We start from the raw sequence: 26,780 nt of genomic DNA on the forward strand, positions 1-26,780 counted from the left end.
TTGACCAATGCGCCTTATAGCGATTTTCTGCTCGACCCAGCCGATCCCGAATACGACTCCTAAGCTCCTAAGATCCGACGCGTCCGATGGAGGTATGTAATGGACACTCGACGGGAAAGGAGGAGAGAGCATGCGTGATTCATGGGTCATTTAATTTTAGAGATTATCGTCAGCCCTCGTAACAATGTGTAAAAGTAAATGCGCCCATCCCAGAGAATTGACGACTCTCATAATTCACGTGAAATAGGTGTAAACGTTTGCGTAGACCCCCGGAGGCTCCTAACTAGGTCGCCAAGGCGCGACGGAAGAGTGGCCTCCCGAAATCCCCCCATGGAAAACTCTTATGGATCAGAGTCCAAGAGTCAGAATTGTCCTCAGATCGAAATTATTGGGTTCCATGGCTTAAATCTTTTATGCCCAGCTTCGAGGATAGGGCGAAATGGGTTTTTCTTCGGAGCTTCCTCGAAGAGAAAGGAAGAGGTAGCTAGCGGATCCGGCGATTTGCTGCCTCGCAGTCATCTCTCCACATGTCGGAGGAACACATCTGCGACCCGACGGTGAAGAGATTGCGCCCCGTTAACACTCCCGAAACCTTCGCGCATCTCGTGCCAGCCAGATGCGTGAGGCTCGTCCGCATCATTGAGCTGGTGCTGGTCTCTTCATGAGGCATGCTTCGGCCGCTATCTACATCCCATCATCACCATTCATCCGATTCATGGATTATCCGTCCCTGCACTGAGGTGTACTCATCTCCTTCGCTGTCGACGGGGAGGTGGTTTTACTCGACTCGAATTCTTCTGCATTGGTATTGGACAAAGGCTTGAAGTGGATCGTTTATTGTGATATACAATTTTGGAACGGAATTACATGTATTCGGTTCAGCACAGCGAGGTGAAACGATACCGCATTCCAATCCGGAACGATTCTCTCGAATGTTTGATCGCGAGTCGTATCGCCTATAGCTATCATCGTGACGAAGCGCGACGGGAATAAGGTGGAGGCTCGTTCCCCTTGGAAAATGGCAAGTATCATGCGCATCAAATACCACGTTGTCTGGCAGGAAAATTCGAAGGCTCGTTCGTTTGCAATGATCCGATGGAGGTATGTACTGGAAACTCGACGGGAAAGGAGGAGAGAGGATGCGTGATTCATGGGTCATTTAATTTTAGAGATTATCGTCAGCCCTCGTAACAATGTGCTAGAGTGAATGCGCTCATCCCAGAGAATTGACGACCCTCATAATCCACGTGATATAGGTGTAAACGTTTGCGTAGACCCCCGGATGTGCCCCCGCGCATTCCTGACCGCCAGAGACGACTCCGATCTGGTAGTAGCGCGACTTGACGCGAGCGAAGAGCGGTCCTCCGGAATCCCCCTGTGGAAAACTATCATGAATCGGAGTGTCACGGAAAAGACTTCTCCCCTGATCTGGATGAGTCTTCGTCGTGGATCATTGACGCCCAGCCCTAAGGAAACGAGCTACTGAGCTCATCCGTGACTTCCTCAATCAGACAGGAGTTTCGAGTATAATTCCGCGGAGTACTTGCCACGCAGGTGTCTGTTCCCACGTCGAAAGTGCAGATTTGCGATCCCTCGATGTAAAGATTCCGTCCAGCGGCTGCTCCCGAAAGTTGTGCGCATGTCGAGTCATTCAGAAGCGTGAGGCTCGTCCGCATCATAGAGTCGGTGTGGATCTCTGCAAGTGGCAAGCGTTGGCTGCTATCAAACCTCCACCTCCGAGATCGATCCGATCCATCGATGGTGTATCTCTCCATGATTCATGACGGTCAAGTCCTTCACTTCTCTCTCGACGAGTAAATTGCTCGAATTTGTGGCAGCTACTACACCCTACATTCGAAATATACGGCATTCTGAGGTCGCCTATGAGGGGGCGCCCTCTGACTCACTCAATAAGGGATTTTTCCTTTGTTCCGACGGATCGTGGAGAGTACCCCAACCAGCGACCAGGGCTTTCATCCCCGCCATGTGTTGAGGATCCAGGCGTGGCGTAGGCAAGCATATAGGTCTCACGTAACGGCTGAATGTAACGTCATCCGCTAGCAAGAGAACCATGACATCGTGTTCGAGTGTCTCCGTATTGAAATTCTTGTGTCTGGAGCAGGAGGGAACGGAAGAGAGATTAGTTACAGACCATCGCGCCGCAAAATCAAAATCGTCGTAGCGCAATCCTTCATCATTTCCGATTAGGCGAATTCCAAGGCGATTTGCATTCATTGTTGATATGACATCAGTCATATGACTCGTTCCTCAATCGATAGCGTCTATGGTTTTCGGTATTCACCTGATCAGGGACTTGACCGGAACCTCTTGCGAGTCCGCGAGTTTTGCCGAGCCGTACGAAACGATAATTTTCGAAACGTCTCTGACATGCAAGAAAAATAAACGAGTTGAGTTTCACTGGGTCATCTTTCGTTTTCGTGGGCGCCAACACAGAAGTGCTGCGATTTCTCTCACGATTGGATCGGAGGGGCTAAGGATGAATCTGACTCACGCTTCGAGGCAGTGTCCGGCCGTGAGAACATGGCGCGACGTGATGAGAGATCCAGCGCATCGAACAACGCCGTCCGGCGTCGTTGAATGGAGATTCACCACCCATGGGAATTCGCCATCCTGAGCCTCATTCCCATTCACGATTCGCGGCAAAATCGTCGTACCACAAACTGTAAAGTTCTTCCCTCATAATCGAATCACTCATGCCGATTCGAATCAACGAGCACTTCCAAACATCGGCGATACGTTCGTCTTGAACTTCCGTCGGAATTCGTCTCTGGTGTGAATAATCCCGTGTGCTGGGAATAAAAACATACTTTTGTCGTTGAGCATATCCGATGGTAGGGCAGCGACACCAACGAGCCAACAGCATACGAGAGGCAATCTACGAAGAAAATTTCTCATTTTGGAAGGCGACTCGTTTTAGTTTTCGCTGGGATTGGACTCGAGCTAGCGCAGACTAGGTGAACTCCGGCGATCGGTGTCGGTGTGTCGTCTCGGCGACACAATCCGATTGAGGTTCGATAGGGACTAGTTTGCAGCACGACACCTCAATACGGGGAATTATGAACGCTTTCCAGATCGCTCACCTTCTTGTGACATGTTGCAGCATGTTGTGTGGTGTGATTCGCTTTTGCTCGGAGAGACAAACAGATTTGTGGCTTAACGGGGCTGCCCTGCTCGACGAGGGTGTGTACTCAATCACGACCAGCTATCCGTAAATCAGATTTGATGATAATAAATATTATTCAACGATGTGCGGTTCTCGTCGGTCTGCCTTCTGGCTCTGGATTAGCCCTGGCCGGGTGAGCTATGATCAGCACGATCGATTTCATGCGAACCCGGAATTTTCTGCGTGTTCGATCCATTCCCGGTTCTGGAAGAGTATCCTAATTATGAATATCGGACCAATCTACTGTGCTCCGGAGCAAGTCGTCGGTCCCGAAGTTCCCAAAGGGGATGCAGTGCATAATCAGGGGATTTCAAGTCTGTGCGTTCGAGGAATTCGTCCGTCGGCGACTCTCTCGAGAGGTATACGTCAGTCACATAGTCGGAAGCAGCGAGTGGGCTGCTTTATGCACTAAGAACGCAGCGGGCCCCGTGGACATTTTCAGGATCACGACCGCGACTATGTTCTCGCTCTGGGTGTAATCGTTCTCCGCTCTCCGTCGGAAGCAAGCAATGTGTATGACTGAATAGTCGTCGCATTTCCCTCGCAAACGCAGAATCGAGGATCGGAGGCGAAGATTTTCTGTCCCTGTCCCCGGCAGGCCCTAAATGAAGCCCTCTACCATCAGCTCAACCCGATTCCCTTCGGTATTCGTCGGCGCGGCGATGTCAATTAGTCAGCTCCGACCCGGGCTGCCGACTGTCGGAGTTCGTCGGAGCCATAGACAACGCCATTCACACTCGGCTTGGTCTCAGGGAGTATGGTACTCTTCAGGGATTGGCATAAATCTCACGCTCGCGTTTACAGCCCTGAATCGAGAGCTCCATATCATATCTGTACGGCAAAAGATCGCTTTGTACGCTCGGATTGAGCGAATCGCAACTATTTTATCCGGATTTTCTCCCTACCTCCTCGAAACGGCGAAACGTCTCTTCAACAAAGTTTATTATCTTCCTTGATCCTCGTTACTCATGTTTTGGAGAGATACTTCGGAATCTCGCGAAAATCTCCGTGAATAATTATCGCGGCTAGAAATCAGCGTGCGTTTGCCGATGAAGGGGATCGTCAGCTCACCATGAGAGCTAGTGGGAAGGAGACTTTCGTCTTCGGAATCGATTTCCGTTATTGATCCGGGAACTGAAATTTTTCTTAGATTGATATTGGAAATCAAGCGCTTTGAGGATCTTTAAAACCTAGTAATGAACCACAAGACCTTCTTGTAATATGATGGCGTCTCTCCTAGTTCCTTGTCGAATGCACAGCTCCCCGGACTGGGAGGGATCCCTTTTGAAGAGATATTCATTTCTCGAGGAACTCGAAACTGTCGCGTCTCTGCAAGCAGTCGATCCAATCAGCCCGACGCGGAACCCGAAGGAAAAGGCTTCGAGGCCAGAGTGAAGGCAGTGGCCAAGAGATTTTGAGTCGATTCCGTACAAATGTCTGTGAACAATATGGTCATATACGGGCTGAGCTTCCAGAGACTCGAGAACCGCTTCCTGAGCGCTTGTGTTGGAACAGACGGCGAGCATTAGTTAGCGTGGCTCGTGCAGCTGCGGCCTCGGATGCCCGGTGAGTAAGAGGTAGAGCTTCAGGACATCGCCAGTCGGAAAATCGGGGAGATGATTGCTTGAAACGAGGAGCGAGAGTGGCGATACACACGGCGGATTTCAGCTGCAGACTCGGAAAGCTGGGCAATCTTCCAGGTGGACATCACCGAAATGAGTTTTTCCGCCACGAGCTACTTGGCGCTCGAAAGCAAATCCTCGGGAACTGTCCGTTCCCTGCACGGGAATTGGGTCTCACGGAATGAGAAGATCTAGGAACTCACCCATCAAGGAACAACTGGAATGTCCCCCAGAGATGGCTTTCGTCCATCATCAGGATGTCTCTCCCAGTGACTCGGCCGAGCGTACATGAGCCCGCAAGACAAGTTTAACCAATGCGCCAGGGAAGTCCTTGTGATAGTCAAGCGTGCAGGTGCTCGTAAAGGATTTGTACCGCAGAGAACAAGTCACACTCGGAACGATGCCTCCGAAATGTGAATCCCTGCACTCCGGATGTATTCGCAAAGTACGGGCGCAGGAGAAACTCGATGGAAGGGCGAAGAACTCCCGGGATGAGGGCGACTACCAGTACGAAGCATGAGGAACGCACTACCATCATTGATTACATCGGGCTATTCATCTGACGTTTCCGGGGCGCCCTCACTGGCGGAATATGAGAATCCGTCAGGAAGCGTATTGTGGGCATGTATCCCGAGTTCATCGGGACCTGATTGTCAGTCATGATGAGCCCAGCGGCCTTCGATTGGACTTCGCGACTGACGTCCTTATTGATACTTGATACGTCGGGGCGTTCTCCGAATCTCGGGGAATATAGACACAATTGCCTTCCGACTCTTCCTCTCGACGCGCGTCCAACAAAAATATCAAAAGTCGTCGTTCCTAGATCGCGTTCGGAATGGGGGGAACAATCAGCACAAACGATTGCTCACGAGGGAACATCCTGGATTTCCGCAACGTCTTCCCAGATATTCCCCGGAATTCACCGCCTCCATGCGTTGTTGGGGAGTCTCATGAAGCTGTTCACGTGAGCCGAGAAAACTTGGATTCAGCAAGCGCTCATTTTCCGCGTGATTTTTTAACATGAGCCGCGGCTAAAGCCCGTGGTTGACGCAAGCTCGAGTGTTGCCCACAGACGTATCTCGAACGAAAGATGCTAACGGCATAGTGTGCAATTTAGAGCCGAGCCCAGAGCGGATATGCCGCAAATGGGGCTGTCTGAGTTGGTCGGCCGCCTGTCTGTGGCCGTTCCCGCTGAGGGCGCCACGCAAAGCGGGTGAGGGTCTGGGTCGAGACAACGTGGAGAATAGTTCCCCACCGAGAGCGAACCCAGTCCTGAGCGCGGGCACAACCAGACTTCTCTCCTGGATTCTGGTGGAGCCCTCAAGTTCTGTACTCGGTCTTGTAATTTCTGTGCGTGGTAGAAACATTGTGTCAACATGCCAACCTGAAACGGGCAACGTTCCACCATCCCTGAGTGTGTACACTTTTACGATTCCGTAGTGTCAGCTCAACGTCGGTTCCCGGCGGAGTCCTCATCGTAGCTTCCCGCGGTGTGAAATGGAGGCGCCTAAGCACTGACTGTGTTTTTACGGAACACGTTCGAAAAAATATATCCACGAAAATCGCATCCGCACACGATGACTCGTTTGGCCAATGAGACCGTGTACGACGCCAGAAAAAGAATCAGAGAGAAAAACCATCACCGGCACAGGAGTCCACCGCCGCCGATCAACTACACGCTCGACTTGAACCTCGCTTCGGAATACAACGTCTACGACCGACAGTATTTGAAAATCACCGATGCTGACGAGTGTTTGGCGCTCCAACCCGCCGACGTCAATAGTGAGTTCGAGTTCGTGAAGAAAGGGCCCTAGTTTACGAGAGTCTGCCGCCGAGGGTCGAACGGAGCCAATGGATATTGAACGCCTGAGCTCGCCCGTGGTTCCGTCGTGGGTATATACTCTGGACCGCACCAAGAGTTTTGACAACCAGATGTATCAGATCATAGGGACCGACGAAGACACAGACTCGAGCGTCGAAGACAGAATTCGTCGTCTCCAGGGCTAAGGGACAGCAGGCACCTCCAGAGGTGGACCATAGATTATTTGTTTGATGAGACGACAACCGAAGCTCCCACCGCTGGAGTTCAGAGTTTCATCACCTGATCCGGCTTTAAAAGTACAACTCCTGTGAGGAGGAGCCCGAAATGACCTTTTGAAGCTCTGTCACCCACGGCTCCGATCCGACCTCGCCTATTTCTTTCAGTACGGATGGGCTGAGCTTGACGTTGTCCGGGACCCTTGAGATTTTCTTGCTCCAATGCTCTCGTTCCATAAGCTGAAAAAGACAAATTACTAGCATTCGGATTTCTATGCGCGCCACACACCTCTTCCGTAGCGAATTCCTCGACAAGGGGATGTCAGACGAATTTCGCAATAGTCTTATCCGGAATGAATGGGGTCGCTGGATGGAACCATAGTGGTCCTGTTTGCTCATTTAATCCATGGTGCACTTGTAGAGCAGATGAAACATATTAAATTTAGCTCTTTGTCCGCCTGATTCGATCGAGAAGAACTCGTCCCCTATTTGCGGAGCGGGATCTCCATTAGCTGCCGACTCCTTACGCGGGTTGGACTTTTACGAAAGCCTATCCTCCTCCCCCTCCCAGCTGCTCCGAGAGATCTCTCCCTGGAAAATTTTCGAGAGACAGAATACGCAGCGGAAAGGTGGAACGGAACGCCGACTCGCTCTGATAAGGGCATCCGAAGATCCCAAATACTTACTTGGACCGAGTGGAATGTCATCATCACCTGACGTCTGGGGCCACTTGACGAATTGGCGTCTAACTTGTCGCGAATTGAATGGGTGCTCCGTATTTTGCGAATGATGCATCGATCCGTGATCCTTTCTGCAAGCGCTTTTTTCCGTCCTCCAGCGCTCATATGAGGAAAACGTGAACATTCGATGAATATCGAGAAACTCCATCAATATATGTCGATATTATTCGAAAGTTTGCAGGATTTTCCCTTCTTCCCGATGAAAGCGCATAATCCCGACGGAAACACGTTCCCAGTTCGGTCCTCCCCGGAGCGTGAGGGGCTGCTGATAACATGTCAGGGAATGGCGGCTCCGCTCATTATAATGCTGATGACTTAATTTCGCGGAGTATCTGGGATATGATCTTCCTGATCGTTCAGCAAGGTGGGCAATCGGTCACCGCACTCGCCTCGCTTGCGTAGGGAATCCTTACGAGCAGAGTGATGACCGAGGAAGCGAAAAACCCTACGAGCATCAAGACTTGAGCGGCAATTCGGAGGGGGTGAGCCTGACAGTGTTCGTTCTCCAAGCAGATATCCTGCATCTGGCGTACATAAACGAGACTTTCTGAGATACAGTAAAGTTTCACGAGTCGATCCATAGGATATCGATTATCAGCTGCTTTCCCTGGAGCGGGAACTGAGGAAATCCTATCGTACCTACGTGTCGGAGTTGTGCCGGAGATCGGTACAGAGCTCCCTCGTCCTGAAATCGAGGCGATCACTCTCCTGCATGTACGAGATCATTGATTGCCCTCGACTTCCGAGCGAATCAACGGGATTGAAGATCTCGGGGGCATTCGTCCGCTGATATTTGTCGCCGGATTCAGAACCGAGCCGCCGGAAAACTCTCTCGTCGTTGGGGCCGATCCGGATTCTTTTGTGCTCTTCAGGCTCGGCCGGACTGGAGTTCTGCTTTTGTGTACCGAAAATCTAGCTCCGCTCCGATTAGGGGGATACTAGAGCGCATGGTAGAAGGAAGCTGACTCCGATAGAAAGGAGCAGGCATCTGGTCGCATGCCTGCCTAAAAAACACCATGACCAAAGAACGGGACACTTGCTCACGGCTGGGAAAGACGCTTGAAGGAGAAGATCCAGACTGCGGAAAACGGGAAGAGGCTCGAATGAGGTGTCTCGAGTGCGTTTCCCAACCGAAAGGAAGCTTCCCACCCTGTGATCATTGTGCTTCGTTGACCGTGCCAGAATCCGAGGCGAAGGAACCTCAGGAATCAAGTGACGTATAGATCTTCGATTGCTTCGTTCACACTAGCAGAGTACACGTTGCGTGCGAAAGGATCTCTGCGATCAGCTCGCTCGCTCATTCACGGTGGAGAATGGACAGAGATGCTGACTGGGAGAAACAAATCCCCCGTGCCAGGACTCGGCGCTCCAATGAAGCGGGTCCGATCCCCAGCAACACGTGATTCCGGCCCTGATTGATCGGCTCCCCATGTCCACCCTGCTGCTTGTCCGCCGCTCGATGGGGCGCTTTTATTCTTTACAGATAATCACGGGAGTCTACTTACTACCGCACTATCGTCAAAATTCGTTCGACGTACCCGTGCTGAATGGGAGCATTCAACACCACTTTATTATTTTTCGTATCTCTGCTGAGCTCTTCTCGGAGGCCACGACTAGCTCCTTGGGGCGCGGATTCCTCCGCGACCTCTAAGTGTCTGTCGGGACCACTGGACGTGGCAGAAGCGAGTTATCATCCTTACACGTACCCCGCTGACTGAATAGGACAAAGAAGCAACTTGACAAAACGAATCCCCGGATGTGGGATAAGGAGCCTAATATATGCATCGCGCCGCGGACGGTTTTCCGTGTAGATGAGAATATGCGCAACAAGCCCGAACACCACTAATATTCAGGCTCGGCGTAGAGTTCATTAGATTACGCAATAGAGACGGCTTCGTGCCAAGTGCCCGAAAGTGCTGTGTCTGTCTGCGACTTTGGAAAAAATATCAAGCTCATAATTGGCTTCCGCCGACCATCGTCCCCCCTCGGATGGAGTATCGACCTTATTCTGTCTCAGATGACGGAAAACAGATAGCGAGGAAGAGATGGACTGCGACTCCGAGAGATCGTAATTGGGCTCTAAGGAATGCGTCTGGCCTCCGCGTCGTCGATGGGGCAACAACCCATCGCCGCATCCGTATTCTATAATGCCTCCGATAAGTGGCTCGGCTTCCGTATTCTCGATGTCGCAGGTCCCATACCGCCACTCCTCCCCCGTTGCTCCAGGTGCTCTGTTCGGGACTCCCGGGAGTTTCTGTAGGGGTTTCTCCTGCGTTCGATCTTGATACGAGTCAACGCAGTGCCATAGCTTTCACTGCCTCGGAATCCGCAGTGAATGGGTGGACAGACTGCAGGCTTTCGGGTCGTGAGCTACCGACCGCTAATACGACGCTGTGGAGACGTCGCGTCGTCAATGCTGATTGCCCTCCCATTGTGACTGTCCCGAGCTAGAAGAGATGTAGGCTGTAGATTTTCAAAAGACCTCCGGCAATTCACCCGTGCCTCTGATTCGGAGCAGAAGTCAGACAAACATAAAACCCGGTCGGCTCTTCTAGACATCTGGGATCCCCAAGCGGTACTGGGTACTGGGGTACCATTCCCACTCGGGACGGGTAAAAAGACGTCCAGTCAATGGGTCCGCGATGCTCCGACTACCCGGGCTGGAGGGATCATCGCGATCCGGAGCGAGAACTTCAATTCACTGAATAGTGTCATCATCGTAACGGTGCATAGTCATCAGTTCCCTCTGCGGGGAAAAAGAAGTCAATCCGGAGGAACTTCTCTCAGATCACCATCCTCCGACTAGCTCGTCCCGGAAGGATCGTCGAGGGCACGAAAAGCGGAGTCGGACCGGTGATCAAGCACAGCTCCGGCAGGAGAACTCACCGCGTCCATGATTGACCTGACGAGCATCCCGTGGCGGGCCAAGATGACACAGAATCCAAGACTCATATCCATATTCGTCGTCGGTTCTCCTGAGGAGATCAAGGTGTCAGAGCTCTTCAACACGCTAGCTTTCCACGCTCGCCGGCGAAGCCCATGTGCAGCTCGGCTGGGACGCGCGTGCTCGTCTGCCTGGAACGTACCCTTCGGAAAACGGAATGAAGCCACTGAATAAGCACACATCCGACTTATGAATGTGCTTATTCTCTCCGGACGGAATTTCCGCTCGCCTACACACACAAGGGATATCCAGTGACGCGGCTTCGGTTGCTCCTGGTCATGATTTTGTCCCGTTTTTTTTTGCCTCAGTCTGCCTGATATGCGAGGCTCTTCATTCTAAGAACGGCTTTGTCGAGATTCCTACCGGCCTCGGTCCCTCGAGTAGAGTGCTTCTCGTTCGGGCTTGTATCGCTTTTATTGAGCAATAACACTGTCCTTCATCTGTAATGCTAAGCAATACCGCTGTCGGTTCATCGACAATATTGTTTCGTGGCCGAGCCATGGTATCTTGATTCCTTTTTGCGGACAGCTTGAAATAGAATTGCGACCAGCGAATACTACGCTCGGTGGTCCGTTGGGAGGGCGGCAACAATCCTCCGCGCGAACTACTCTGTCATTCGTCTACGAGACATTTCTCCTCTTCGTGAGAGTCCCACGGGGCATTTTACGATTGGAAGTAATCGACGGGACATGGAATTCTCGTCGTGAAGTCACGATCCTGGTTACAACCGGCGGGGTCGTATCGCATAAACAGAACAGTCTCATTGTGCGGTACTTCCAAGAGGCGACGGAAAACGTCCGCAATCACCGAAATCCATTACAAGCTATGCGACCAACATACGCCGAGGGTATATGGGTATAGGAGGTCCGGAGCGAAATGTCGCTTGGTGTAAGCGAAAGTGCTCTATGTAGGAGTCTACTATAACGACATTCTGCTGTAGTTGAATTCGAGCATGTCCCGACGATCATGCTCTGTGAGTGAGCGACGGAGTGCTTTTCGCCGTGGAAAGAACCTCTTGGAGATCATCACCGCTCCTCGTCCTTGGAGCGGCCGAGTCTGCTGATGGCTCCAATATAGCGTGCAGAAGTTTTTTGTCTTTATTTCGAAACTCGTGTCCGCACTTGTTCCGCTTCGGCATTTTCTCGTCATTTTCAGGAGGCCACCGGAACGTCACCTCTCCTGCACTGTACGGAAGCGAGAGATAATTTTTTTCTCATTCTTCTCGTCGTTGGACCTCTCCCCGCGGAATTCCGATATCTACTTCATCGCGCTCAACGTCAACGCGGGCCCGAGCAGATCTCACGTCCCACTTGACCTGTCGTTCCGTTTTGACATCCGTTTTGACATCCGCGTTGAAAAGATCGAGATCTCCGCCGCCGCCCGGTCCCGGCTTTGATCGACTCGAAAACTCTGATAAACCCCTATGTACCCTCCAATATGGACTCTTCTGTCGCGCCATCTCGTCGCGACAGTCGACGGTGATAGGGGTTTTCAGTTGTATGGTTCGCTAGCGAGCCAGCCAGGATTATGAGCATTTCCCGAATCCCCGGAACGCCCGACCGGAACAAGGGAGAACTCGGGAGGCAAAGAAGCGGAACATTTATGATTCGAACAGATCGCTTCCGAGCACGGAGCTCAGCTGCAGCCGGATGTTTGCACTCTGAGCAAGCCGGCGTTTTTTTCATTGCGCACTACAGATAAGAAGTCAGGCATAAGCAGAAGCGAGTTCACAGCGGTTGGGTAGTGAGAACAAGGCACCGCCGGGAGCGCGGGCGCTTAATTTCGTGCGATCGCTGAGCGAGGAATGGCCCCGAAGGATTCTAACCAAACGTTTTCCGTTGACTGGACTTCCGAAGAGTTTTTCGAGGCATTTCCCCGCCCTAATCTCGCGGCTTAGGGCGCTGTGCTCAACTCCGGCGAGCGAGACAATTCAATGCTGTCTAAGAGCTTTTAGCTGAAGCCTTCTCCACTCGATATCCAGGCTCGGCGTCTGCGGAATAATCCGTTTTCCCCATGCGTTCGAGCTGTACGGAAACGAATGTTTCTTCTCCTAACCAGCTACTCTCTCCTTCGCAGATTCTTTGAGTCCGGCGGGAAGATTTCTCAGCGGTACGTTTTGTCCGCCAGATCTGGATCACATTGCTTGCAGTCCTCCTGTCCCAGCCAATTACACATTAGTGAAGCACTGTGAGCATATTTTCAGAGCTCACTACAATCACACAATACCGGCTGACTTGGAACCGGCGAGACATTTCTTCAAAAGTACGTACCGCCTCGAATCGCCGCCTCGGAAGCGCAACCACGCGGAGAATGGCGTATTTTTTTCTGTCTTCAGGGGAGCGTTTCTTTCGAAACGAATTCAAATGACGGCCCAAGTCGTGATTTGGTGTGCATGTGGTGTTTTATTGCGTTTCCCGCATGTTTCTCTCTCTTTTGAAACACCTGAGTGCGTCTGTCTTCACTCGTCAGGATAAAGCCTCGTATCGGGGGAGCGATTCTCACTGAGTTTCCAACAACGTTGCATGTACTGCAGATGCAAGCTTCGCGTAGTGTGCACTGCGCACCGTCTCAACTCGGAGCGACCTTCAGGAACCTTTTTCGGACATTATGCCGCTGGGAACCGTCAATTTTAATGCTTCGATCCCCCCTAAATTGCTTCTCGGGACATTTGCATCCATTCGTGATCGAGTACGGTCCTACTGCGACTGAGTGAGAGCAAGTGAAACGTAGTAGGGAGCTCCATTTGCATAAAACCTCGGAGATTCTCTCCGTTTTCGATATTCCGTCCGTACCCACGCTATTCCGTTGACAGCGGCTTCTTGCGTGAACTTGGGTTCTTAGATACGTTCCCTCAAATCTTTGCTGATGGAACTTGATTCAGAAATAAACATACCTCTAGCGGAAGATGCCGATATGTCCTTTTTCTCCTTTGACCGAGTTGACTTTTCCAGATTTGTACGCGTTTCGTCGATGCGGCTCCGACGGGAGCTGGATCAACAGCACCGACTATAGAGCATGTGAATCGATGGGCAATTATATCGACAGAGTGAGTATTGCCGATCACTAGCATATGTTCGAGTAGAACAGGCGACAGGAGTGAATTCTCCCCCCGAGAATTCTCCCTTCCAACGAGTCCTTGGCTGGAGAGACTTCATGGAAAAATGAAGATCTCACGTCAGATCTGACAATCAATCGGCAATCGATGGGACGAATCCAATAATCAGCCCACAACCCGACCCTACGATTTGAGCGTAGACACACATAGCGTTTCCATTAGGGATGAAACGGTAACGATAGCTCCATAAGTTCAAGAGGGGGCGCGTTAATGGTCAACGGAATGCACACGCGCACACACCCTTTCACCGACTTTTTCGACGACTCGTATCGACAAAGCCCATGAGGAGAGCAGAGCCTTATCATCTGAAAACTACCATCGGGCCGAACCCGGAAGTTTCGACGACCTGAATGGAAACAATCTCTCCCTCGAGACGATGGACTGCCAAATACCATCAGAAATCTCAGTCCGAGGAGACTCACTTCTAATCGACGCTCCCGAACCCGATCATACCACCGGAGCCGCGGGGATTTTGTAGCTAGCGAGCCTCGCCGGCTATCGATGACCGCGATTCGTGGGGTGCGGAAGCCTACTTACGAAACCGCATGCGGAGTCGAACCCGACTGCCGAGTATCCGCGTGATGTTCCCATGGCTTCATTCTGAGGAAGGTCCGGACCTCGCTCGCAGAAGCTAGACATGGGCGAGAGGTTGACGGGGCCAGGGATCAGCCCAAAAGGTTTAACCGATGGTGAAAAAATTCGCACTTTCGCAAGTGTTGATGTACGGCGCGGAGCCGCTCGGATAAGCCTTCCCGAAGAAAGTGATTGAACATTCCAGACCTTTCACGCGAGGTTTCAGTCGAGCGAGCCACTTGCGAAGGGCCAGCGGTGGACGACCCTACTTGTTGAGTACGCTCCCGCTTCTCAGACGAATTCCGACGGGCGAGGGAATTCCTTGAGTCGAGATGCAATCTTCGACCTGTCCCTTGATTATCGCTTCACCCAAGTTTCGGGCGATGAACTGTATCTCGGATTTACGCTCGAAGCATATGAGGCTCCAAGCGAGAGTTCAGGGAAAAATTCGCTCGCAATCAGTGCTCCCATATCGAATGTATAGCTCCTGCTCCTAGCGAATGGGACTCCCAGAAAAAGTCAACGTGGCTGTTGGAGTTTCGCAGCTTCGGGAAGCAAAAACGGAGATGTCACGGAACGCTGCGGAATTCTCCATAGTTTTCGACGAGGCTCCTCCCGGGCAGGAGTTCAGGATTTCAGAGATACGCGTCTTTTTTCCCTGGGCCCGAGGAGGTGGTGACCATGTCGGGAAACCTCCGCAGCAGGTCACCTCTCCATCGAGCTTCGAATCGATGGACGATATGAGCTCCGAGAAACTCTTCCACCAGCAGAGGGAGAACAGATATCTGGTCCCCATTCCGGATCAGCTTGGGGTCCCTGGAATGACACTGCTCGCTTGAGGAACTCTATGTTTGTTCCTCTGCGAGGGAAGTCCTATTTGTCGCAGCTGGAAAAAGTGATATTATCTCTGATTTCTCCTGAGTTGCTTTGTTGTGTTGCTCCGTTGTCCGCTTCGGCGAGCAGTACGGGTCTCACTGAGCGGCGCGATGAGCTTGATTGTCCGCAGTCAAGAGCGACCGCCACGTCGTCTCGATCGTGGAGGACGGAGTTGTATTTGCTTACATCCTCCGGTCGCGGATCTCCGCGGAAATGTGTCAGGATGATGACTCTGTCAGAAGGGCGAGGGAACGATTAAAAGGACTTGACGTAAAAAGTTCTTCTCTCTTCACAGGTCGCCCCGGAACCCATGACGCCACATCAGTTACTTTTAGGTAGAATCATGCTGGCTGGGTCTTGTTCATCGATGTTCTTCTTGTTGATAACATTCTATATCTTTAGCCGATTTCGGTGAGCTAAACACGATGATAAATTTTGACGAAATTCGAGGCAAATGCACAGCCGAATAATCGTATATGAAAAATCCTATTCTCGTTTCCAGGAAACTCCACTGCCCGCGAACGAAAGTTCACATGTGTCTCTCACTGTCTCTTTTCATGTATTCTTTAGCAGCATTCGCGACTAGTTTACCGAATGTTGTGAATGCAGGTCACCGATACTTGATAATGCCGCACATCCGCTACTACGTAAGTGGGACCCTCGGGATGGACGAAAATGAATCTTCATTGTTTACGGTCAGGCGAACTCCTCTCCCCGGAGTCCCGCGCGGAACAACACAGAGTCTCGCCTCCCACTGCCGTGCCATTCGCTTGTGGCTTGTCGGCTCTTCCGGGAAGTGAACACGACTCCAAGCCGGAACTCAAGCCGCGAGACGTCGAAAGCGAACCCTTTAACAGCGGATTTTAGGTTTGCGCTCGAGGGTGACAGCGAGAATGCATTGCTTCGCTCCTCTCTAATCCGAACCGTCTGAAGAGCGTGGGAGCTGTTGAGCTGATCATCGAGTAGAGGAAGAAGATGTCTCGGCTGGAACAAATGGAGCGGAGCGTTCCAGTCGGGTCTCCTCCCGGCCTCTGGGTCAGATGGAGAGAAATTACCATTCCCCGCGATTTAGTCGCTAGGATACGCTCTTCAAATTAGCGGCTTCCCTCGTGGATCCTTCTCCACTGAAGCTATAATGAATTCGGTTGAATTGAACAGGCGAGAGAAAACTGACTGGAGGGATAATGGACGTGTGAAAGTGGAGGGCTCCGGTTTCCGCGCTTGTTATTTCCAGTCGAGCGTTGAAAAGTGTGTTGTTCCTCCAGAGTGGAGCTACAGCCCTCTCGTGCGAGATCAGCCGCGAATTTCGCCCCGTCGCGGTGCTCCCGCTCGTTAATTATTCTGAGTTGGGGAGGACAGTTCCCGCTTTGCGTTATCATTGCATCTGGAGTTCCGATGAGACGCACTCTACACGAGTGCGAAACTTCTTCGAGTCGAGAACTCTCAGGAGGTTCCTAGTGAAACTCGAACCTCCGTTTCCGCACTCGCGTAGCTTTTCCGCGGGTCGGGTGAATGTCCGACCGCCTTAGATTCGAAGGGAAACAATCCAATCAGTAATTATTATTATGGACCTAATTGAGTCGACATGATCTGTATCGACGACTTTCATTCGATAAGTCCAGATGTCGACGCCGATCGCGCTGAATGCTGGCGGGCGAAACCCTCAAATTATTCTACACGTCGAGAATACGCCTCCGAACTCTGTCGAGCAAGATCCCTGAACGGGGTTTCTGACGGAGACGTGGCAAAGATGACACGCAAACAAACTTCTAGGCTCTCTCCAGACAGAGAGTTCTCGCGGGACGTGAGTTTCGTCGGGAATCCCCTACTTCGGGGCTTAAGCCGCCAACACGTAGTCCTTTTGTTACGGCCGGCCCTTCCGGATGGACGGAGCCGCCATCGCCACATGCCGGGACGCAAACAATGGTCGACCGATTTTTCTTGGCGCTATCACCCCCTTTATTATTTACCCAAACCCACTGTTTCCTTAGACGTACGACTCGTGCACGGACTGAGACTCCGGTTTTTTTCATCGGTCGGCGGGCAGGAGGGAGAGAAAGAGAGAGAGAGAGAGAGGAGTCCTCATCAGAAATTGATTTATGATATACGAAAAACGAAGGATCGTGAACGAGTTATGAATCAACTTCTCGATTCCTCCGACAGCTCGCAACCGTCATCTCTCGCCGAGGTAAATGAATCATCGAGTTTATTCGCTGTTCCAGCCGAAATTCTGCAAAACCACGTTGACGGTAACCATGTACTCTTCGACTTCGTCCGTGAACTGGATGTTCGTGGAGGGTCTGCTGCTGCATTCGCGGCTGACCACGTCGATATTCCGCCAGGACGCCCCGTTCAGGCTCTACTATTTCATCGGGTACGGTAAGTTTGCCAATGCGATGTAGGTAAGTAGGTACCTCGAGCGAGAATATCGCGTCTCGAGTCAATGTTCGTGGGGAATCTCTCACACGGATGGCTGTATCTCCAGTGCTCCCGTTGTTCTTCGTCCTTCCTTGGGCGTACATCATGGAGAAGACTCAAGAAAAGTCCTGCTGGGTCACTTACGGTTCTTCTCCGTACATCCGACTGTTGACCATCCCTCGGATCGTGGCGTTAATGGTGAGCACGAGGCTTGACAGGCGTTTTTCGCATCGATACCCGACGCGGTAGAACGGCTCCATGCATGTCAGGCTCGATATCCGCATTCCAGGTGAATAGCTTGTTCCTAGTAAACATCGTCCGCATTGTACTCGTCTCGGGTAGGAAGAGACCTGAGACGAATCAGCTAACGTGAGTCGACACCGTCGTTTTATGCACATCCGTACATATTTAGCGGGGCTAGAGCGATGCGGGTTGAGTTCGTCGATTCGGACGCTTTCCCGTCGTTCGACAGCATTTAGACCCATAAACATATGTATGTCGGATTGGAGGATGGATATTGGATGAGTTGGTGGAGCGGTGGAATTCCCGTATTTCAGACGAGCGATCAAAGCCACTGCCATTCTATTCCCCCTGTTCGGTCTGACACATCTGATATACTGTATGCGTTTTGATGACCAGAGAATTTACGACATTGTGAACGCCTTCCTTCACCCGATGCAGGTGAGTTGCTTCCGAGCTCGTTTCCCGCTCTCGAAAAATCTTATCTTGAGACAATTGGGCTGAGCATCGCTTCTCCATTCTCAGGGCACCTTCGTCTCAATAATTTATTGCTTCATGAACGCCGAGGTATGTACGGAGGGAAACCGTCGCAAGAGGAACGGATCCGAGATCAAAGAACCATGTGATGCCCCGACTCGGAGACTAGACTATACTCTTAACATGGGGCTCCGTGACCCGTTCACGGAGCTCCCCATAGACTTCCAAGGAGTGTTCCATAACTGGTACCCCCTTCACCCAAATAAGCTGGGGGTCTATGGAAATTTCCTTAAGTGCTCCAAAACTGGTACTTTTGCCCTACCTTGATCGTCCTATCCGGAGACTTTTCGTCTTACCCCAGTCATCGGAGACTCCCATAGGTTGCCGAGTCTCTGTCTCGAATGGACAACGCTCATCGTGGCATGGCAATGTAGTCTCTCCGAGTCACGGCCTTCAAACCTTCGATCGGTCTCTGTTTCTTACATGCGCATCACACCTTACAGGTGCAGAATGCTGTGCGCCACGCGTACAGTCGCACCCTGGCACGCCGGCAGCCCACGGGGCTTTCTAGCATGAGCCAACGATCTCAGAGATTGAATAGAAATAAAAATACGATCACGGCCACGATCACTAGCCACCAAGCCTCAGGCCGACGGAATCGTAGACGATCCGAGCCTGTCGACTTGATGGAAATGGTTCCCGAAAACCGACGATGCCAGGAAAGCGGAGGAGGAGTGCGATGCGACGCCGTGTGATGGACGATTCACTGGTGTTCCGAAAGGATGCGCGTCAGGATGGCACGGAAGTCTCCAATAGGACGCAAAGGCGCAGAGGACACCGAGATGAATTCTCCGGGAACATCTCGGAACTTTCATCCCGGTAGGGTTAGAATGGGACGAGCGTCATGGCTCGTGTAGGAACAACTTCACAAATCCGACAAGGGGTCACGTATCTAGCTTTCGTGAAATTGGAAAGTCGACAAGAGAAATTGAATTGAGAATTCTGATTTTGAATCAAATGCGAGAGCACTTCTGACCTAAACTGAACGAGTAAGAGACCTTTGACCTCAGAGGAGGTCTGTAAGCAAACGCCTCGGGCTTTGCTCCTTGAACGATTGACGGAGTATGACAGACTTGTGTCGGGAGGCATTGATGGATAAAGTCGCAAATGACCGAAAGGATGAATAAATTCGCACGAGACTCTTCGTTTGCTCTGCTCTCTTCCATTCATGCCGGCTTCGCCTGCTCCATGATCAAGAGCCGAATTTCATTACGTCCAGCCGGGAATTCCTGACATAAATCACTCACTGCCTTCAAACACGAGATGCAAATAGAGCGAATCATGGAACGTCGAGACTTTGAAATTATTCAGAATTCCGAACAAAATGAATTCTCCCGCGCTTCCACCGGCGAGCCGCGCCTTCTGGCGAGGCTCCAGAGGCCGAATCCGATCTAATTCCAGTCGGAACGCGACCTTCGCACTCAGTGACATCTCCTATTAGAGCCAGTCCACCCAACACCCATGTTCAGTGGGGAGATTTCCAGGCACACACACCTCTCACGAACAAGTAGTTCCGTAGGGGTGGGGGGAGGCGTGCGTAAAGGTAGGTGGTCTTCGTCCTCCCAACTCGGAAGGGGAGCATTGCAGGAGGGAGCGTCTTTTTTGTACTAGGGCGTCCGGGAGCGGGGAGCGGATGCTCGGCATGCTCCAGTACCTGAGGGAAAAACGTGAGGGAACCGTGCCAGATGATGACGCCGCCAAACGCTCAGGTCGCTCGGTGGGAATTTTTCTGATGGGTGTCAGGACGCATCAGGACTCATTGTCGAGAGATCTTTCCACACGCCCCCTCGTATAGAGGATCTCGCTGCGTTGACCGAACTGTGACAGATTTTGTAAGGATGGGCAACAAGACTGGAATTAGACAAATCATCGATCATTGATGGAGCTCTGACAGGAAGCTAAGGTTCGGAATTTCGGCTAGACCTGGCGGGATCAAAAATCACCGTCGTCGTTGCAGGTTCGGAATTTCGAGGGCGGAACCGAGTTTCCGTCTTTTGCGCTTGCTGGCCCAGGAGTAGACATGGCGGGATCAAAAATCACCTCGACGCTGCAGGTGGTCTCGGAGCTTGATTTATCTCAATTTCGCGGATACGAGTCGCCCAGCGGTAGAAATGACGCGAGAGCTCGACTGATGAAGCTTTGGGGGAAGCAGAGTGATGAGCAGGGACTTTCCAACGGGACTCGCGGTCGAGCTGTCACAGAAAATTCCATTCGTAGAGTTGTAGCGTCCGCTCTGGTCGATACTCCCCGCCCGGAAACTCTGAAACGTTTTCGAAGTCCGGTGCAATCCATCTCGATCTGCAAGTCACACAAGTTGAATGGATTCTCTCAGAAGCCTGACAATCATTGAAAGCCAAGAGCAAAGCTGGACAATTCCCTGGAAATGGGAAATAGGCAGAGGGAAGAGTTTCCTTCCGTTGTCTGGACCTTGCGCGATATCACGGGGAGCAGAGCCGATAGAGCCGTCGATGGAGGGGAAGATTCGTTCTTCTCGCTTCTTACCGATCTCGATTTCACCAGAGCCGGATCAGCTCTGGATTCCTTTCGGGAATGCTCCGATGGGCGATCGCTGCCTACCTGTGGAAATCTCTCCGATGCTACCTATCGTATGCGAGCCACGCGCAACCCGCGTCCCGCCTGAGGAGCTCGGCATATATGTATGTGTGTACTCTGCTCAGATCCGGTTACGTGATCAAAATGCCGACGGCTCCTGATGCTCCTATTCAAGTTCTGTGTCGAGATTCGTGCATGCATGTAGTCCGGTGCCATTCGACCGAGAAACACATCCGTGCTTTATTCGGAGCCGATCCCGCCCGGGAACATGGACATCTTGGCATAGCCTACAGCGGATACTCTTTAATGCAGCTTCACGAGCTTCTCTTCATATCGGAACCTCAGATATCCAGATGTCGGCCTTCTTGTTCAAGAGCCTAACGTAGTCCACGTAAGCCGTGTATTTGTCCCGAGTTCAGGTGTCCCGAGAGAAAGTCTCACCCGTTGGCACCGTTGCGGAGAATCGGGTCGAGTCGATAATCTAATGCTCACACAGAGGATCCGTAATGATTTTCTGCCCCTATTCCAATTCCGTCGTCACGGCTAAATAACGATCCGACGATACTACCTTGGGTGTTCGAATATTCGACCCCTGGTCGGAGAACATCGCTTTCGATCATAGGCCGGCCAATAAAGACGGCGAGTATGATCTGCGTACGGGAAACAGGAAGCCCCGCTGCTCCTAGACTCCCGTTGTGGCAATTTTCGATCGCTGGGTGGTCGCTTGGCAAGCCGGAAGCTTCACACTACGGAAAGCTTTCATAGTCGAGTTAACTTGTCGGCGTAGTGCGGAGAATGCTCATTAGATCTAGGAGTCTTAGGGGGTATCTTGAGTTCAGTCGCCTCAAGTTTGTGTTGAGAGAATGCCCGCAGACTCTGCTCACTCCTGAGTAGGGACCCAGGCTGACACCGGTGAGTCTAGAATCTTTTCAGTTACTCGAGCTCCAAAGTTTGTTGAGTTTACGCCTTATCCGTCGACACGAGAGCTTGCAGTGAAGACTCTAACAAACGAAACTATCGATTTGCCTTGCTGAGCCAACTTTCGAGTACCTAGTTCATCAAGACGCTCATCAAGCTCTCTGCAGCGAAGGAATCAAATATGGGCTTTGATGAATCACGCAAGGGCAATCTGAACCACCACGGCGATTGGGGGTTCGCTTGTTCGGCTCATGATGGGAGATATGATGGAGATAAATATCCCCGTCACTTATCTGCCAATGCCGCCGATTCCCACTCGGCCCAAGTTTTTCCTCGGGAACGAGGGTCCCGGGACATTCTTCCATCCGAGACATTCAGGGTCTTCAGGAGGGCTGAGCATCGCAGAGTGCTCGGCAAACTCTGTTTGAATACAGCAAACAAGAGACATGCATTGTGGTGTTCTATCCAGATAGAGGACTCATTTCCGAACCCAGCTGTGCATTCGTCCCGCTAGACTCGGCCGCCGTTCATGAGCAGGTGCAGAGCACACAAAGAGTTGGCCATTCGCATGCCAGCGACGTTCTCGCAAGGACCATTGCTCTTCTGAAATTGGTCATTATGAATTCCAGACTCATTCCAGCGTCGTACCGCTGCGAAGCATCATTGCAGATCCTTCCCCGCCCGCATTATATAAGATCATGCTACACGTCGATTCTGCGACCCATCCGTATTGACGATCCTCCCATCATGAGAGCTCCCGTCGACGACCTGGGACTCCCCAGTAGTGCTGAGCGCTCGGTGAAACGAAAACCGAGACAATCGAATCGGAGGCCGGTCGGCGGCATCTGATACGGGAAAAATTGAAGTTCGGATGTACGTGCGATTGAATGAAACTCCTTATGGGCACGATCCTCGCCCACCGTTCAGGCTCTCGAAACTAGTCAATCGTCTGGCGATCGGGACTTTAACCTTTCCGGAGCCTCCGGTATCGAGGAGTACAACTACCTCCCGCCGAACAACGTCGGAACAATAATTATCTACGGGGTGGGGAAGGGGCGTCTCCGAAGTCGGACAGCAAAAGGCGACCGAGATAGTCGAAGAGCCGGAGCGGTCTGTTTATCACGCGCAGATTTATGAAGCCCCGCTTGCGTCGCACCGTTTCGAGCGAGGAGTCGCTGCTTCAAATCCAGTAGCCGGCTACTTCCTTCGAGCCCACGGTGATTTCCATGGTCCATTTCTCCCCGGGCCATTTCCGACTGAGCTGCGGTACCCGAATTTGGCGCCTCACGAGAGCGGGGCTCCTTGCTGGTGCTGGAGGCGGATGGACGAGGGAGTCTCGCCCTCCAGCGGTGGACTCCCGTGAAATTGCGAGTCTCTGAAGCCCTCGACGGCTGCGATAAATCCACCATCGGATTCAAGGTGACCCGTCTGTCATGAGTGGGACACACATGGGTGGGACCCAAGTCTCTCGCAACATTGGCAACATTTAATCATGAACCCTGAGGTATGGATTGCGGTTGGATATAAAATTTATATTGAGTTTCATCATGAATAAGCCTATCTCGCTAGGGGCGTGATCGCTATGTCGTATGTACAAAGACAACTCCTCCTTGTGAGGCCTCGAAGATGACAGGATGGAGGGATGTCTGCAAGCTCGGTCTCAGACGACACGTCCGGGGAAGACTACTTTGCGGTGTATCTTTCTGGGCGATGGAGCCTCCTGTGTCCGGGGATCGATCGCTTGGAAAGATAGCTCTTCCAGTTGTTCCGGCGTTACTGCGAATGTATACGATAATATTTTATGAGCTTTCGCCACAGTACACGGAAGTCGAAAGGATTACTCTCAAGGGGTTTTTCGAGGTCGATGTCGAGCGGATTCTCGCGATCATAACGGTGGGTCGGAGACCTAGATAGAATAAATGTGATAATGTTCTCCGCGCCGAGGATCGGCTCGAGATATTAGGGGAGAAACTTACGCCCGGCGACGAGATCCGCTTCTAGTTTCGAAATAAAATCGCTCGACGGCGGTCCATCGTCCGTGACCGGCACGATTGCCGGTCTGGGTTTCTCGCGCGGCGGTTGTCCTCCTCCGACAGGTCGACCCGAGTCGCCGGGTCTGAATACGGCGTCTGTGTGGGGTCGATCCAGCTGCAAGGCCGGTCGAATCGGGACTTGATCTCGGACAAACCACTCCACAATTTGTGCACCAAAGATTTCATCAATGCTGCTCTGACGGATTAAACGTCTGATCTTTGGTAATCTCCGATTCTGCCCACAATTTCCGGGTGCCGTAACTGACCTTGTCTTCTCGTAGGACCCTGCTTTCTTCTACCACAGTTTCGGGTCGCCACGAAGGTTCCCGATCGAAGCGTCCACCACGGTCAGGATGAGAGTCATCCGGGCGGACATCCTGGGATACGATCGGGCGGAACGGTCTCTCGACAGCACTAGGCTTCACGGGAATAGCGGCAACGGGTACCACAGCAGGAAGAGTGGCAACTCCCCGATAACCTGTTCGGAGCATGCGGGAGATTATTCATGAATCATGATCGTCTGCGGCGTTTCTTGCGTGCTCATATTCTCGATCTCTGGACTTATACAAGCACGGACGCCCACTCTCCGAGGGCAATACGGGAAAAAGATTGGCGGTATCGAGCCGCGAAGTTTTGGCGAGTCAAGGCCCTTGAGGTGACATCTTCGCCCGCTGTCCATCCAGGAGGCTCGGTCGAGCGGGCGACGATATTAAGACAGGAAGGAAACTCCCTCAGAACACAATCTCGGCCGCCAGATTTAGTACTTGGAGGCAGTGTCGGTAGACGAAAAATGCGAGCCCTTTCCGGAGACTCGAGTGAGCGTCGTTATGATAAATCGTCACAGATACAAGACAAAATGGGTAATTTGGCATAGAGAGGAGCATTTTTCTCCCGCACGCGGAGCTCGTTCACATGAGGATAGCGATTTGTTGCGACTATTCTGTTGGATATTCTGAGCGGCAGTAAGTCTCTGCTCCCACGTCTTCCCTGGGAAATAGAGCCACTCCCCTTGGATCTTTTTCCGGGGTCCGACTCCAAAGGAAGAGGCTCCTCACTGCCGATAACTCATGAACGGACCGATCAAAGATCAATCGATCTGTCCACGTATCGCGGATGCATCAGTCACGTAAAGTTTCGTTACGGATTGCTTCTCGTCTCTATCTCACCTCCTCCGACGGGCGCAACAGGCAAACTCTTCACTCCTCGATATCCGCCCCCGGTGTAGCCAGGCGGTACGGCTACAGGGAACGGGAAGGGGCGAGCGAATTGGTATCTGCCGGCCAATGCTTCTTTCCTCAGTCCGTTGTTGAATCCGATCCCTTCCAAGCTTGTGATTTGTGTCGGGACAGCTGAGAGCACCTCGCTACTCGAGGCTTCGATCCCTGAGAGCACGTACTTCACCAAGTCGTTATTAACCCCTCCGAGTATAGAGGAAAAAACCGTCGACGGGTAGCTCGGAACGTTTTTGCCGTGATCGACAGTTGACTCAGCTGTCGAGTTGGATGCGGCGAGCTCGAGCAAAGTGAGGAGCACAAACAGTATGGGAATCGGTTCCATTCCAACGACCTTGATCGAGTCTACCGACGTTATCCAAAAATTCGATCGACTCTCGACAAACAGTAGCCGGTCGGTTTTTCCACAGCCACGATTCTACAGCAAATAGTCCTGCCGCTCGATGCGACAGTTACAGCACAGGCATCACAGAGACATGTGCTTGTGCCGAGACGGATATATATTTATAAAGAACGTTCAACGGCCTTACTTTCTGCAACGGTGGGAGGAGGTGACGGTGCCCCTGGTACGCTGGGGATTCCACGGTCCGAGCTGAGAATTTCTGGTCGAACGAAAATTCTGACGGCCTGATCGCTCCTTCCGTGTCCCGCAAAACGCAGACGTCAACAAGCGCGATGGCGCCCAGCCTCCGCTCCGTCGCTACGCAATCCATGATCACACAGAGATTTTCCTCAATGAACGGGGGAAATCTCATGAATTCTATCGGGGCAGTGTAGGGACATTCTGGAACCGCGCATTCAATGAACCGCTCTTGAGGCCTGTTGACAGAACAAGATGATATATGCGATTCCGTGCGATTTGTCAACTTATTTGTCGATTTGCTGAATTGGATTATGGCTGTTATTCAATACCTACAATTGCGTTCGGCTGTTTGTTTATTTGTTCGTTTGTTCGTTCGTTCGACCGTCCCTCCAGCCTTCATCTGGCTTTTAGTTCCGCAAAGAATTGTGTTACTGCATCAATGCATGCATCGGAACCTCCGTATTGATATGGCTCGTCTGCACACAGACTCTTGCGAAATCCGTTCCGATACGGACATGTTACCCACGCGGGGAAAACCACGATGACCAGAAATAGTGGTAATGAAACTCTCGTTTAGAGCTTCCAGATAAGACCGGGGCCGGTTCGCAGAATAGCAGAATAGTCAGAGGCAGTTCCCCAGATTCGCATAATTGAAGGCGAAATTAAAACTTCCGTTTGCTTCCCGCGACGCTCAACAATGCAAGTTCGCGTCGGGAACCAACCGAATCTTCGCGGCGAGTTTTCGGTTACAGTATGATCCTCATTCATAGAATCTGTAGGCGAAACGAAAGGCGCTCAAACGGGAGAGACATCGGGCGGTCCCGATGGGATCGGTCAAGTCCATCAGAAGGAGCTTCCGATCGGATCAGCTTCTCCACTTTGGAGAATTTATCGAGATCGAGTTGATCCCTCTAAAATCCGGATTCCAGGTCGACGTTCCGATGTCCTGTGAAGCCCGAATTTGGAATTCGTGAATATTCCATCCTCGGAAATTCCAATCGTTCCTTTGAGAACCTACTGGAATGGGGAGCGAGCCGGATCCGTTCTGAATGTTACAAATTATATCATTATCGCAAAGCTCTCCTTGACACGTCATCGCTTCAAGAATTATTTCGAGCCAATGTACAGAGTATCTTGGGGGGACGCCTGATGAAATGCAGTCCAAAGGAAGGCTG

At 51.8% G+C, this 26,780-nt stretch overlaps 2 protein-coding genes across 2 annotated transcripts; one reads left to right on the forward strand and one right to left on the reverse strand.

The window, feature by feature from the left end:
* Positions 1–852: 852 nt before the first annotated feature.
* On the reverse strand, positions 853–3,124 carry LOC100897538 (chymotrypsinogen A). Its single transcript, XM_003743096.2, has 7 exons — positions 3,102–3,124; positions 2,829–2,896; positions 2,513–2,681; positions 2,303–2,383; positions 1,908–2,113; positions 1,548–1,696; positions 853–1,375 (listed from the first exon to the last, which is right to left on the reverse strand). The coding sequence occupies exons 1-7, from the start codon at positions 3,122–3,124 to the stop codon at positions 1,214–1,216; spliced, it is 858 nt and encodes a 285-aa protein (XP_003743144.1). The 3' UTR covers positions 853–1,213.
* A 3,259-nt stretch (positions 3,125–6,383) lies between these two features.
* LOC100897685 (corticotropin-releasing factor receptor 1-like) lies at positions 6,384–18,981 on the forward strand. The gene is made up of 11 exons (XM_003743097.2): positions 6,384–6,588; positions 12,604–12,789; positions 13,479–13,573; positions 15,387–15,502; positions 15,594–15,738; positions 17,314–17,470; positions 17,577–17,707; positions 17,799–17,878; positions 18,067–18,190; positions 18,275–18,316; positions 18,730–18,981. Exons 1-11 carry the CDS (start codon positions 6,384–6,386, stop codon positions 18,979–18,981), a joined length of 1,533 nt encoding a protein of 510 aa, XP_003743145.2.
* Positions 18,982–26,780: the final 7,799 nt, after the last annotated feature.

Source organism: Galendromus occidentalis, unplaced genomic scaffold (assembly GCF_000255335.2).
Source record: "Galendromus occidentalis unplaced genomic scaffold, Mocc_1.1 scf7180000077438, whole genome shotgun sequence".
Taxonomy (NCBI): Eukaryota; Metazoa; Arthropoda; class Arachnida; order Mesostigmata; family Phytoseiidae; genus Galendromus; species Galendromus occidentalis.

What these genes read in the sequence shown, in the direction of transcription:
- LOC100897538 (XM_003743096.2), bottom strand. Translation starts at nt 3,124, where the DNA reads ATGCTGCAACATGTCACAAGAAG. An exon ending in CCGGTCAAGTCCCTGATCAG is followed by an intron (nt 2,114 to 2,302) that starts GTGAATACCGAA and finishes CTCCTGCTCCAG; the next exon opens with ACACAAGAATTTCAATACGG. An exon ending in AAGGAAAAATCCCTTATTGA is followed by an intron (nt 1,697 to 1,907) that starts GTGAGTCAGAGG and finishes TGCCACTTGCAG; the next exon opens with AGATCCACACCGACTCTATG.
- LOC100897685 (XM_003743097.2), top strand. Translation starts at nt 6,384, where the DNA reads ATGACTCGTTTGGCCAATGAGACCGTGTACGACGCCAGAAAAAGAATC. An exon ending in CTCGGATCGTGGCGTTAATG is followed by an intron (nt 17,708 to 17,798) that starts GTGAGCACGAGG and finishes TCCGCATTCCAG; the next exon opens with GTGAATAGCTTGTTCCTAGT. An exon ending in CCTTCCTTCACCCGATGCAG is followed by an intron (nt 18,191 to 18,274) that starts GTGAGTTGCTTC and finishes CTCCATTCTCAG; the next exon opens with GGCACCTTCGTCTCAATAAT.